The following is a 15,498-nucleotide window of genomic DNA, read 5'->3' as shown; positions in this document are numbered from 1 at the left end:
TCATCGACGAATATGAAACACATAGCCTAAGCTGCTGATAGGCAACAACAGCTTTCCTAAAGAGGGTAGATATCAGGCAGGCGGCCGGTTGTAAAATGACCTCTGACCCTGGACTTCGCGGCGTCACAGCCCCGAACGAACCCGGAAAATGTGGATGTGAAATGAGAAGACATACATTACTAGCTGCGCCCTTGGACTCCTTTCCCGTAGGAACTTCATATGAAAAGTACCCTATATAATATACCAGGTTATATAACCAGAGTTCCAAATTTCATTAAAATCCGTCCATGTTGCATAATTAACAATATTCAATAATAAATATCAATTATTACTTTTGGGCTAATTCAATCTGTGTGATTTGTCCATATATATAAACATTTTATTTATTTATATTTATTTCCTCTAAATAACTAATTGGTGTTTATTTGAAATTCAATCGATGAAAATTGTGTACAATCTATTTTGCTACATAAACAGTGCTGGAACCTAACCTAGAAGCCTAGATGTGTAATTAATATCTGATATAAATGTACTCGTAAGGATATACATTTTATTACTTTTTAAAAGTATATTTGGCGTTAGATAAATAAACCAGTCGACGACTTTATAGTACTGTCTGCAGTATTTCAAAATGTATCTGAACAGTTAATTAAGGTACGTGAATTTTAACCCTAAAAATATTAATATAAGATTCGAAAGTGGGACTCAAAGATAATTCTGATTAACTTATGGGTACTTACAGAAATCTGGTGACATCAATTTGTCCTGGATCGTCTCAGTGAAAGACAATCGCCGTCGTACCTTTTCATCCCCTTTTTTTGGCTCTTTGCTTACCGGTGATAACCCTTGCAACTCCCTACTATGTGGTCTCTTCAAACTTCTCTTAATATTCTTCACTCTATTCGGCTCCAATGTGGATTTTAAAGCAGGAGTCTCCGCTGTTCGCGCGTCGCTAGTCCTTTGTTTCTTATCCACATTTATCACAACACATTCTTCATTTTCATCATCACTAATCAAAATAATACTATCTCTTTTCTTATCGTCTTTAAAGACGTTGTAAGACCATTGCACGTCTTCCTTTGGTCGTACTGTAACGAACCTCGTATCAAGTTTTAACATATTCTTTTGTTTTACAATCATATTCACAGGTTTGCTGGTTCCTGGTAATGACAATTGCGGGTGTTTATCATTGTTGATAGTTTTCAAAGGATGTCTTTCGTTCTGGATCACTTTCTTTGAATTTGTCCTCTTACTTTCGACTAAATGTTTTGGCAGTGCAGGGAGTGGTTCAATAGGCAAAGGTATTCTTGTAATTGCTTTTAGTCTATGCACATTCTCTTTATTAGCCTCCATTTTAACTAAAACACTACACCACCACAATTTTAAATTATTTTTTGTACACACGATCACGACCAGCATGACCGTTGTAACTGTTTTTGCTACAAATCCAATGTAATCTTTTATTGACTACCCTCCAAAACTCGCAGATTTTACAACATTATTGAAATATATAATAATTGACTGGTTAGATAAGAAAGAAAAAAGTGACTTTACAATATAAAAATTTATTCATAAACATATCACAACATCCTCAAAAAAATAAATAATTCTTAAATTAAATCTAACTTAAAACTAGGCTGTGTACTTTTTCGTTATCAAATGCATCTGGTTTTAAATAGGAATATTTCGGTCTGCATCATTTTTCTTCTTCTCTTCGAGTGTGTCAATTGCTAACACTGGTGTCAGATTTTATTTAAGTCGCAATATAATGCATCATAGAATAGCACAGCGGATTCAAAGAGGTGGAAACAATATCGAATTATAAGTATTGTACTTTTTGTATGTACATTTGGCAGGGTCAATAAAAAAAGAAAGTAATGGAACTCTCCATTTGAAATCTCGTTTAAAAAGTTAACAAAAATAACGCGTCTCCACGGCAAGTAATTTACACATACGTCAGATTTAAATTTCGAACGGGGTAGGCTGTTCAGGGTCAACGACCTTGCCACTGACGACGACAAGGTTGTCTAAGCAGTCGATGATGAAGAACATGAATGGATGGTCGACTATGAACTTTCTCACAGGCTTCAACTGTTCTAGAGGAAGGTTCTTCAGCGCTTCAATCGATGGGTTAGCGGCTGAAAAATAAAATGCTTCATTAATAAAGTGCAGAAAGAGATAGTTTGTCTTTACCTATCTCAATTTATTGGGATACTAGTATTCTTAAAAGATATTACCAACAGAGATTTCTGAGTGTCTTTCCACTAAGAAAAATTGAACCACAAGCGACCATGAAGAATGAGAAAGATAAAAACTGGAGTTTATAATTTGATACAATAGTGATTTTGCAACAAATCTCTCTTACGTGATCCCATTAGCATTCTGGGCTGTGAGGCCGCGAAGCCCGTGGTCAGCGTAAAAATTAACTATTAAAATTTTGAGATTTCAGTTGTAGTTTGCAACAATTCTATATAGACATTTTAAGTTGTTATAATTAGTAACCAGATTTCATAAAATCAGGTTACTAATTATAACTATTTATAATGTCATAATCTAAGCTACCTTCAAATGTTGCTGGTGATATAGAATTTAAAAAATACCAGAGAGTTCCGAAGCCGAAGCGTCAGCATTGTCCACCCTGACCGCGACGTGCTGCACCAGCTCCTGAACAAACAGACCCTCGTCGGAAGACACTCCCGACAGCTCTGCGTCACGACTGAAGATGCTGCTTACGCCAAACTGTAATTAAACACTGGCTGGTTTAAAAAGTCTGATTTATGTCTCCAATATAAAATAAATAAAAATGTTTCCATATTTGAACGAGGTTCTGTAAAATTGGTAAAATGTATTTTAGTTCGTATTCGTAAAATTAACTATGGTCAGAAAATAGTAAAGTAACTTGTTTTTAAACAAATTACTTTAATATCACTAATATAGCCCAATAATAGTGATAAGTTATAGTTTCTTCTTTCGGCGCTTCTGTGGTTCATTACCAACATATTCCTATATAATTCCTCCTATATAACATAGTCCCAGGTACTAAAATTGTTGATTCAGTATTGGCCCATTACAATTTTACAAGCATCTACCTAGCCGGTCTGTCTGTCTGTAATCCAATCTTGCAAGTAAAATTTCACCTAATTTCACTTGTCTTACAAATGAAATTATCATGATCAGCATGTTCTGATGGTGCACCCAAGATCGGGTCCCAACGAGGGAACTCCTCAATATTTTTGTCACACGTTGTACGCAACAAAATCATCTTGACGACAAAGCTTGTATCATAAATGGATTTTTTTTCAACTTATCAAATTCAAAATTCTTTATTCAACTCAGGATGATGTCCATCACTTATTGACGTCAAACATTTACTGAAAACTAAGTCTACTACCGACTTGTAAAGCACAGGTGAAGAAGTGGCGCAACAAACTTCACCACAGACTCTTCTCCAAAGACGTCACTTAACAAATGTGGTTCTTATAAGTTTCAAGTTAATTATTAGACCTTAGCAAGAGCAGCAACAGGTTTAGTAGTAGTCTCGACGTAGAAAGTCGGCAGGCACACTTGGAGCTCCTCTTCTCGCAGACTGTCCTGTATCTCGGCCATGGTGGACGCGGGCAGGTCTGCGGTGAGCCGGGTCAGCCCGTCCCGCGAGCGGGGCGCGACCACCAGCAAGGCGTAGCGACCACCCTGGATGAAATTAATAGAAATTTAGTTTATGAAGTCCATAGACATTTGATAATTTACCCAGTTATTATTTATACCCAAATTGATTATGTCATTTTTCAAGCAAACTTATGTCATACCTCCAGTTAATACTTATGAGCGACAAACTGATCACAATTAATTGCATGACCAAAAGAACAACACCCATCCATGACATAAAGGGAGATATTTGATAGATCACCCAGTTATTTAACTCAAATATATTTTTTTAAAGCAAACTTATATCTTACTTCCAGTGTACTTATGCGAATAAAGTGATTACAATTATTAGCTTGGTTACAAGAAAAACATTTTTGGCTCAGTTTTTCAAAAATTATGTCGGTAATATAAAAGAAAGCGAAAGATTGCGATGACTGGCCGATACAAAACTGTTGAAATATAGAAAAATCATCAACAAGAGATGTTGACGTAACCCAAAATCAGAAAAGGGTTATTAAGAAGTTATTTTCCCTCTGCAACACCTATTGGTCTGGTATAACAAGCATTCGTCTTTTCCCAGATATCGTTAAATGTTTTTTGTAACAAAATTATATAAATATAAATGAATGCATACTAACATCATAAGGCAACTGTATAGCCTCGCTGTCCAACCCTGGTAGGAAACCAGTCCGGTACGCGCCCCTGGCTTTCATCATCGGCACTTGCTTCTTCTCCGTGCTGGACTTGTAGAAGACACCATTCTCCACGGAGTCGAACGGGTGCTTCCAGGAGCCGCGGAAGTACATGCCGTTGAAAATGATCATAAGGGAGTTGGTGTGAGATGCTGCAAGAAATTATCGATTGTAAATATAAGTAAGTTTAAAATGTGGTGAAAATAATATTTATCGCTAGCCTAACATCTTTAAATACCTCGGTACTTATTGTAAGTACTTTTATTTAGCTTCATTTGCCCTTGGTGCCTGTTTTGTACCATGTAAAGAAAACTTATATTTCCCATCATCATAAAACCCGAGTTTAATAGCCACCTTAACACTTTTATGACCACTTTCATATAGAAAACTTACTCGTGCTGGATTTCTTCCCAACGCTATTTACAGATATGCTTGATGTAATATCATTTTTATCTTCCAAAACTTTAAGACTTCTTGCATGGTTCCTTGCTTCTACAGCTACCATAGTTTCCTCATCTTCCCCCGACTCTTCTTTCTTAGGAAAAGATTTAACTAACTTGATCTTTTCTTTTATATTTTTAGCCGGTTTATATTCAATTTGGGAAACGTCTACTTTATCAGGTTTATCATCTACTGCAAACGAAATAAATTTCTCATCTGACTTCGCTGGAGGCAAGAGTTCGGGAATCTCCTCATTTTTGTTATCTTCTTGCTTTTTTTCAGGAATATCTACTGTGAATTCTTGAGTGTCTTTTAATTCTTCGCGATTGTAATAGTGATCTGGATTGTACCTCTCAACTGACCTTACTTCAGTCAAGTAGTAATCTTCAAGGATTTTTTTGTAATCGTCATTTATAGTATAGTTTTTGTAAATGTAGAAGAAGTTCTTCAATTCTGGTGTATTGTATTTATATTCGTTTGTATTTTTCAATCTTTCCATTATAGATCGGAAGGTTTTTCTCGTTAGTTGCTGGTCTTCAGGTAGATGGAGTGCTGACACAAGCTGCTGCCTGGTCTCACCTTTGGCACCTTCAGCTAGTATGGCTAATATAGCTGAATAACCAAGTGGCGAAAAGGCTATGTTCTTGTCATCATCTATATATCCCTGAAATAGAAAAATAATTCTATATATTTAAAAAATCTTTAAAATCCGAGCCGACTTTTCTATCCTTTGCTTATTTCAAGCTTTGTCTGTAGTAGAATGCTAGAAATGGTATGTAGGTAGTTTTTCATTACTACATCGCTGTGTTTACCCAATATGTCCTTCTTTTGTGTTTCTCTTCCCAGACAGCCCCGATAATCTACTTTCTCATTGGAAGAATTATAGAAATACCTGGAAGATGGCAGTGGACAGTGCATTGGTAGCCTTCCCCACAAAGCTGATCTCCCTCGGCTGATTGGATCGCGAGCGTCGCATCCAGCGCGCGCTGCTCAGCCCCACAGCCAACACCAGCACTGAAACAAACAAATGTAATCTAAACAAGACCATATTTACGAGACAATAAATAAAACCCGAATTTTTGCTAAGCTGAAAAAGAATAACTAAGGATTCATATTACCACTAAGATCATGCGATATGGAAAAGATAAAATAGATAAGATAAAATGGAAAAGTGGACTCTAGGATCCGAGATTTTATTGCTTCCATAAATCAGCTTCTGTGCCCAGGGACTGGGAAGTAACCTATAAATTCATTTATTCTGATGAATTGTGTTCTGATATACATACGTATGTATCTTTATTTCAATATTCTCTCTAGTGTCTATAAAAGTAAGTCAAAATACTCCAACTTGTGGTATTTTCATAGACACACGATTACTCAAGAAAACTATTCATTATATAGACCCTTCACACTCTAATGTCAAAGTTTCTAAACGCTTTATAGCATTTAATGTAGATATTTTATGAACTTAATTGTTTCGACGAAAACACACTTCATAGCATACGTTATGAACTTTATGGTTTCCAAACTGCATCGCATTTACAAGCAACTTATTTATGGTGAATCTTCGCAGCTATGAGACCATACTAAAGCCAAACCTCCACCTCAACTATTAAATAAAATTTACTAGTATATAGCCAGCAATTTTTTTATGAGTGAAATACTTTCAAATTCCCATTTTTTTATCGAGGAAAATCTCATCTTGTCTATTCAGATATGTGATACATAAAGATTAGGGTAATATGGGGAACGAAAGTATAATACAGGTATGTGGAATTTTAATCCCCTAAATCATTTTTTCGCAAAAATATAGTGTGAACTGATGGCATATCTTACATTAAAGAAACGTGTATTCTAGTCGTAGTAAAGGCATGCAAAATTAGTTAAACAATAATTTTAAAAAAAACCAGGCTTGATTTCAGAAGAGATTATTCATGCGGAGAGTGGATGCTAGCTCCAGCAGCCTTCTCTCTGCTATTAAAGGATTGTTTGCGGGCCCATATTTTAACCCAGATTCATTTAAATAATATACTAGCATAGTTTTAAGAAAATTATTACTAACATTTGTTATTTAACTCTAAGATTGAACTATGGATTGTGTCCAAAATAAATAATTATTTATTATAAAAAACAACTAAAAACCAGGCTATGCGAGCTAAGTCATTATATTTCATAGTGGACGTCCGGCTCAAGGAGGTAGTTATCGCTATCTACTAATCATTAATTACATCGATTTAACAGTTTTATCGATTGGAGACTGGTTTGTTTATGTCGATTGTCGATGTGGGTCACGACTCGTGTAGCGGTATCGTTGCATTTATAGCTTATAGTTTAGCGGTATATACATGATTTCGCGGTCAAGGCTGTCCGTTTGTCAGGAGGTTATGTATGGTAAGCAACTGATTGTATATTCTGCAGTTAAACCTTAGTGTGGTTTTAAGAAACTTGATTAAATTCATTTCAATAAAGCAGATATTGTTTTGAATAATAATTTTATTCAATTTCGCGCGTATATTTTTTTAATTACATATACGGCATGTATGTATCGTCAACAGCACGTCAATTCATTGTAAATTCACCTCTATTGACCGCAGCATAAATATACGAGTACATGCAGGGTAATTAAACTTGACCAAATCTCACATGAGGAAATATTTACACTTCAAAATTATTTACATTAGTTGTGTCTCATACAATTTCGGTCTCTTGAAAGTTTCTTTACTTTTAATACCTACGCCATAGAAATCCTCATGACTATGAAAATTATAGTTCACAGGAAACCAATTCAAACCGGAGTGAACTAGCTCGCGGCAGTTCCATAGCTTATAATACCTTCGATAAAAATCTTTTTCTACTTTATAATAACAGTAATAGTAAGTAGGTGAGTACCTACTAACTTATTTTATTAAAGTTAAAGCAAAACAATAATAATTTTATTAATAAACTTGAAGTAAAAAACAGGTAAACAAACCAGCATATTCGCTATGCAGACAGTATTGTAACATAACAAAATGTATGTTATTTTAATTTGTATACAACGTTCTCAGAATACAGAAAAAATAATTCTCTAATCTCAGCCAAAATAGTATCAGGCTGTTAAAATTAACTCTTCGTTTTCGTGGCCATGCATAATATGGCAACACTAAGAGTATCAAATTTGACGTTAACTTTAACCTGCGCTGAAAAACACAAAGTACGCCATTCTGTCTAAACATCGGTGATGCTTAGGTTAAACTCAACGTCAAAGTTGACTGGTGCAACTCACCCTAGCTCGCATAAAGCTAACATAAAAGGAAAATGTAAAGAACGTGAGTTATTTCCCTTTGTCCCGAGATAATCTACAAAACGCTGCGAGCCATGCCATTCTGTGCAATTGTGCCAATTATAAGGCTAAGTGAATCTTATTACTGTCACAGGATAAATAAATTAATACGTAAGTGCCCTGAAATATCGTTATTTATGGAATTAATTTTATAAAAATGCAATTAGCTATGTGTTGTGTTTTTTTAATAATAGACATAGGTATGTCTTACTAGAAGAGTGTAAATAGACGGGGAGAAAAAATATTATTGTAATAAAAATATCAACAATATATATCAAAAATATCAATAATGTAGAAATAAGAATTTACCCCATAATTTCTTTACGATTGAACCATCTGCATTTGAACTGTTATAGTATATACCACATGATAAAACATCCAAAAGTACATTCGTATGCCGTTTTTGATAAATTAAAAAAGCAATAAAATATAACAACTAACAATCAACCAAAGCCAAACCTAAATATTTATCACTACAATATAAATCCGACCAAGTTTACGATACGACAAAGTTATGATACTGTAAATCTTTAATCTGTGACAATCTGAGTCACGATCGAGGCAGAACTACGCTGCGCGGCTTGAGCAAGTCGTACGGTACTGAGCCACCCAGAATATACTATGGAATCCCTATTTATATGCATACAATTTTATGTCATAATTTAACATGGCATACTTTTACTTATCATGATAATAGTTACGCGCAATATTAATTTGGCATAATGTTTTAGGCACAATTTTTTTACGCATACTTACCGTAAGCATAACAATTTTTAACCATAATATTCTAAAGCATATAAGCTGTAATTATGCTTATTGAAAAGGTATGCCAAAAAAACATGTAGTTCAAAATATTATTATGTCAGAAAAATATATGCCTAACTCGTTATGCTAAATTAAATTAGGATAAAAATGTATGCGAAAAAAGGGATCGCCTATACTACTATCGTGTACAGGGTGACTTTTTAAGCACTAGGGACTTTTGTCTACATGCTCAGTCCATGATACTTAAATTCGCATTATTCATTCATTCATTCATTCATTCATTCATTCATTCATTCATTCATTCATTCATTCAAAATCAAATACCATCATCATCGTATCGAGTGTGTTTTTTGTTTTGAATTTTGTTATGAAATTTGGCACACGGGTAGAATATAACCTGGAATAACACATAGGGTACTTTTTATTGTGTAGGCGGTCTGTGACAACTTCATGTGACGTCCTCTTCTGGATATGACTAATTTCGTTACTTAATTGATTCGACCTATGAGCAAGAAAAAAATAAATACAAAGCGCACGAGGAGTTCAAAAAAGGTTATGTTTTAATTATAAATTATACCACACGTGATATAATCGTTGAGTAATTTTATGGTTCTAATTAACATAATAATTGTTATTATATCTTATTTTAACAACTGCGACTTAGATCGTAATAATTAAAGAGTCACGGTCGAAAGGTCTATATGCATTTTCCATATATCTTGCACGATAGTCTAGCTATTACATGGCAAACACTGAATTATTTATTAAGACGGTAAATACAGTTCAACATATTATGTTGAACTTTTTAATACAGTTCTGCAATATCTATCTATATATCTATGTAATTATGCTATTACACTAAAAAAAAAGTCCGAGCTTCTCGTACTGTGCTCCATGCACATGATTTTAAAATTCTGGATACGTGCAACAATTGAACCCACGTCCATGTCTGATAGGTGCCCTTAACCACTGCACTATCGAGACCATGCCTGTTCAACCGAATTAGTTTCTTGATGTCTAGTGTATTTTTTACAATTAGATGTAGGTACCTATCAAATAATGTGAAAATAATACTTCTGTCTTTGTCGCTCTTATTTCGAATGTATCGGTTCATCCTGCTCATCATAAGAGCCAAATTTGGAAAATACAATATATATATATTTTATCGGTCATTACGTGGAATTAAACACACACAACAACTTTCTTGGCATTAGTAATGGAGTGGTTTGCCATTGCCTTCTTCATCTTCCATTGCCTTCTTCAGGAAACATCGTGAGGAAGAGGAGGACCTATTCCTCACGATGTTTTCCTTCATGGAAGCAACTGGTGGTCGATGAAAACTACTATACATGAGTCAGATTGGTATACAAACTCATGTGGCACAAGTAGGATTCGAACCTGGGACCTTTCGATCCACAGGCGGGCGTTGTAACCATTACACCACCACCGCTTCTACAAAACACATGAAATATTTAGAAAACATTTCGAGCGTGTAGTGCACTGTGGCGTAGATGCAGCGTGTAGTAAGGCACGGCACGGTGAATGCACTAGGCTGACCCTACGCTATTGTGCTCTCACCGGTAGCGTCAGCAACAAATTGCACCATTATTTTAAGCCTATAATGTTTCATTGCTGGACCTCTAGCTCACCTTTTCTCCTGCAACCTAAAGCTGTCAATGGTAATATTCAACGAAATCCGAAAAAACAAAACGGAATCGATTATGTTTTACATGAAAACTAAGTTAAGTCTCTAATAAACATATGGCCTCTTGAACATCATACAATAAAAATATAAACCATATAATGTTTTGATCGCTTTTTGTACAGTAGTAACAAACGTCCTTTTTGCCAATACTCTTTTTCTTTTTCATTATTTAATATTTACAACCTATTCACAAATTCAGTTCATCTGTTTTGCTATCGCTACTCTAGCGATCTAGCGCATACCGCCTGAGAAAGCAATCTGGCATTCGCACTACAAAACAACAGCAATCAACTGTTACATCCGACTACAACGCTAAACGTTTAGACTAACTGCTGCGCAAGGCGCCGCTTTCATGGAAATTCAAGGAACACTATTTCTAGCAGTATATAATTTATTTACTTATTTATTTTACCTCAATCTAAGAACATGTCTAAGGCGGACTTAAAGCCTGAGGCTTTTTCTAACAGTCAACCATATTACGTACAACCATAACAGTCAATCAATAGATGGTGCAGAGAAAAAATAATATTTTTGGGGCGAGTGCAAACGAAAGCACACAAAACAAAATATAAATCGTAAATATTATTCCTTGTCTCTAGACCTCGTTAAGAGATCCGAAATAGATACCTGTTCTTGGTAAAGTTAGATATCAATTTATACAAACATGTTTAACATAGCTCTAATCTAAATCTCTGTCTCTATCCTTAAATTTTTGAAGTGAAAACTTCTTTAGGGGCCTTGAGTACTTTTTGTGATGGGTAAAAAATGTTAAACTTGCATCAGGACACGTGACCCTCGAAAATTCGTGAGATGTCAAAAATGCACAACATTAATATTCAAGTTTTCACTTCTGCCGGCACTCCCGGAGTGCAACCCGATTTTTTTTTACTTCTAAGCAGGCAAATAACCTATGCAAATTGAAACTCCAGAGGTCACACGCTGCGTTGCTTATTTTGCCAGAAAACCCTGTAATTACACTGCCTCTATCACCCTTCAAATCGGGACACAATAATGTAAGCTTTGCGTGCAATAAGATAGATGTCTACTCGAAGGAAATCTGTGTAGCTGTACACAGATTTCCTTGGGTACATAAAGTGGTTCCTAGGGTATATAAAGTGACCCACATTTTGTGGTAATTTAGGTTGATGGTCGGTTCGTTTTATGTATACTTTCCATCCCGACTGTATTTTAGGGAGTTTAGGGCTGACGGTAGCTCGATTTGTGTCGTTTGTATGTTTTTCATTTCATACAACCGTTTAAACGTCAGTTATTGCCTAACGCACAGTAAATTAGCATTCTCTTTTGTCTGGACATCTTGGACGGATGCAAACAAACATCTTTGCAATTCAAATCAGCTTCGCAGAAATGATACTTGTTGTAGAAACTGTTTGATTTGTTACTCGGTTGACTTTTCTTTTTCATCGACTTCAAATGTATGATTCCAAAGTAGAAAATTATAATAAATTATATTTGCTACAGTCATAAAAATAGGGTTTAGTTCATGGTTACAGTTATAGGTAGTATTAATACATAATATAATTATATACAATATATACTTATACATAAATAATATAAATCGTAAGGCCCTTGGTTGCATGAGAATCAAATTATGTAAATAAGTAAATATTATAAATCAAAGTTATGTTTTTGAATGTAAAAAATAAGTTTGTTACATCTTGGTTGGTTATTTTAATTCTTCAATTTAAAAATACATAAATTAGAAAGAAAATAAATACCGATCTAAGATACCTACGAAAACACTGACGAGCTCTTGTAGACAAGGCTATATATATATACTTCCTTTGATGACCTTTTGTTTGGCCACTATCAAACTTATAAAAGAATAACTAGGCGCCGGGACTCCGCTTTCGTAGAAATTTCAAGATAAAAAATATTATATGGCCAACACTCGACGGCCCGCACTAAGGTTATATTGCAGGTCCGATGGGCACAAACATGGCACAACACACCCAGAACCTAAGAACACTAATACCAATTATTTGGCCGTGCTGGGAATCGAACCTAGGAGAACTACACCACGGAGGTCGTTAATGTAATATACGGATAAAGAATATCATATTCCAGATTACATTCTAGCCGTAGGCGAATTTTGTTGAAATTTGTTCAACAAAATTCGCCCATTAATAAACAAACATCCTAACTTATGAACATTCGTAATTTATTATACTATTTACTATTTATATACTATTACTATTAGTAGAATAGTATGTTTAAGATAGGGATATAGACGTGTCTAGTCAGAGTAGTGTTTAGACAAATATCAAAGATTTAACGGTATCAAAATAAAAATCCGTCATAACTCAAATAGTTGTTGTTGTAGACTTTTTTTTCTTCGATGACTTCACTCATTAGCTTGTCCGTGAGTGAAGTAATAGTATCATAGAGGATTACTTCACTCACCTTCCTTTATCCTAGAACTGATGACGATGGCATTGAACTATTGCCTTCATAATGTAAACTAAAATCATATTCAGCCCGTGAAATAATGATAATGTTAAATAAGGTTGTTGAAGAGAGAAGAAATTGTAGGATAGCGGCTCTGGGATCCGACAGTTTATGGCTGAGAGCAATTAATTATTAAATAATAGACATGAGAATTTATTCCAATAAATTATTATTTTTTTGTTTAAAATTCGTCATTTTGTCTCACACTTTCTGGTGTATGGATGTGTGACAAAATCACGAAGCTTACATTGCAACTACTCTGTTCTTGCACTGCCCGATCGGACTGCGATCCTATTGTTGTTCAAATTAATTGTCTTTATTATCTCCTGAGTGACGTAAGCATGGTTGCTTACATCATTAAAATTTTTGGTTTAGTACAAATTGGGTGTGACTGATGACGTATGTACGACTTTAACAGGGTTATATAATTCTTTATTTACAGTTGGAGATACTTAAGGCCTAGAATTAATTCGATAAACGACTTTAATAGAAGGCAATTTCTAATTTCGACTGTTTTTATACAGAATTTCTGTTTGATAATCGACTGATCAAATATCAACTCGAAGTTACATCACGACAGCGTACTGTTGTATTATCCTTGGCTCCATTACTTAGCATTGTTTGTATTTATAACATCAGAATCAACGCTAACCTCTCATCATCATCATTCATAATTCATCTTTCTCTATATATCAACGAAAATATCAAATATACTGGGAATTTATATACAACGTTTCTAGGCAATTCTATATATATATATATATATATAATGGGATGATTTATGGCTGATCTATCTAAGTCATCCAGTAGAAGAGTTCTTAGACTAATATGTCAAAATAGTATTTTTCCGTATTAACAAAAGTATCCCGTGTTACCAATAAAATTTTAGGTTCATACCTACATAAAAATATAATTCAAAAGATACCCGTCATAAATAGGAGATGGACTGATATATCTGATTACAAATGGCAATTTTAAATAACCATGACATGAGCCCTGGCATATATGACTACCATAAGGCTCTATCACTGGGATTTATAGGTAGATTGAAACCGCAACCCACGTGACAAGACAAGGAACAAATACAGAAAACCCCATTAAATCTATTTAGAAAAATTACAAACATATTACGAAAAATATCTCAAGATCAAAAAACGCAATTTTCAATATGCTAATTCGGAAAACACGCCTTTTGAGTCGTGTTTTTTGTATATTTAAATGCTTATGCATTAACATAAATATGTACCTAATTCTATTCAATGTCTTTCTTCTTTATAGTCGTATTCCTCATGGCTGAGGGTCGTGGTCATTACGTGGAATGAAACACACATAATTACTTTCTTGGCACTATTAATGGAATGGTTTGCCATTGCCTTCTTCATTTCACACACAAGTTGATAATCAACCAGAGTTCAGGTTTCCTCACGATGTTTTCCTTCGCCGGAAGCAAGTGTTGGTCGATGAAAACTACTACACATGAGTCAGATTGGGATGCAAACTCATGTGGCACGAGTAGGATTCGAACTTGGGACCTTTCGGTTCACATGCGGGCGTCTTAACCATTATACCCCCACCGCTATTCAATGTACACTTACCCAAAATAAACTGGCGCATGTTCACTTTCACACGTTCTGAAAATAAAATAATAAATTTAATTATAGTCGTCCTATTTATTAGCTGCAAAAGCTAGAAGGTCTAGTCTATCTCCGTGCAAAATTTTATAAAAATCGATTTATAGATGTTTGAGTTTATTCATTATAAACAAAAATTCAAATATAACTATTCGCTTTCTAATATTTGTTATGTATTTCTATTGATGTGAAAAGTTAGGAATTAATAGTCTAAATGTCCGAAACTTTGTTGAAACCGGATCGCGGAGGACAAATGATAAAATTATTAAAATCCGAATCCGCGTTTTTTATGATTTTTTGTGTTGAAGAAAACCAGTTGAATTTAAATACCTTAAGCTTAACACGTTTCGGTATGGGACTTGGTTATCAAAAAATATTTTATTTAATGTACACAGCACACACACCATATTTTAAAGTACTTTAAAACTTTAGTTAATTATTGTAATGATTAAGGTTTATATATGTTTTTTTTCTATTAACTGCTATAAAAGATAAAATTCTTACATTTTATTTAAAACACAACAAAACAACTGTCCATCTACTACGGCATGAATTTAATAACTGAAGTAAACGACATTTGTGTGCTTAACCATAAAGGCCCGTTAAATTGTCCATAACAAAGCGAGCATGACCTACATTACTAAAAACGAGTCAATGACCGATCCCGACTTACATGTACTGGCGGTTTATAATTCCAAAACACGATAATTAAAAACTTAAACACCTTGACGTTTTGTTTTTAAAAAGTAAAATGTCAAAAATTACGCGGGAAACGCCCGCGCGATCGCCGCTCTTGGCGCGAAGTGACGTGCGCGGAAGACTCGTCCGCTT

General features: G+C 34.6%; 2 protein-coding genes across 2 annotated transcripts in view; both read right to left on the bottom strand.

Moving 5' to 3' along the window:
• The window catches only part of LOC128678028 (uncharacterized), a 5,232-nt gene extending 3,778 nt beyond the window's left edge, over positions 1-1,454 (bottom strand). Inside the window, exon 1 of the mRNA XM_053759260.2 lies at positions 741-1,454. Coding sequence (XP_053615235.1) covers positions 741-1,419 — 679 coding nt within the window. The 5' untranslated portion in view covers positions 1,420-1,454. The remainder of the gene's footprint in view (positions 1-740) is intronic.
• LOC128678492 (uncharacterized) overlaps positions 1-15,498 on the bottom strand; it is a 24,145-nt gene extending 8,647 nt beyond the window's left edge. The window contains exons 1-8 of the mRNA XM_064436600.1: positions 15,341-15,498; positions 14,632-14,667; positions 5,671-5,792; positions 4,731-5,442; positions 4,284-4,489; positions 3,505-3,690; positions 2,601-2,739; positions 1,968-2,138 (exon numbers count right to left, since the gene is read on the bottom strand). Coding sequence (XP_064292670.1) covers positions 1,968-2,138; positions 2,601-2,739; positions 3,505-3,690; positions 4,284-4,489; positions 4,731-5,442; positions 5,671-5,792; positions 14,632-14,650 — 1,555 coding nt within the window. The 5' untranslated portion in view covers positions 14,651-14,667; positions 15,341-15,498. The remainder of the gene's footprint in view (positions 1-1,967; positions 2,139-2,600; positions 2,740-3,504; positions 3,691-4,283; positions 4,490-4,730; positions 5,443-5,670; positions 5,793-14,631; positions 14,668-15,340) is intronic.

The sequence above is a fragment of the Plodia interpunctella genome, chromosome 19 (assembly GCF_027563975.2).
Source record: "Plodia interpunctella isolate USDA-ARS_2022_Savannah chromosome 19, ilPloInte3.2, whole genome shotgun sequence".
NCBI classification, from domain to species: Eukaryota; Metazoa; Arthropoda; class Insecta; order Lepidoptera; family Pyralidae; genus Plodia; species Plodia interpunctella.
Note: the sequence above shows the minus strand (reverse complement) of the source record. Positions and strands in the feature narration are given on the sequence as shown.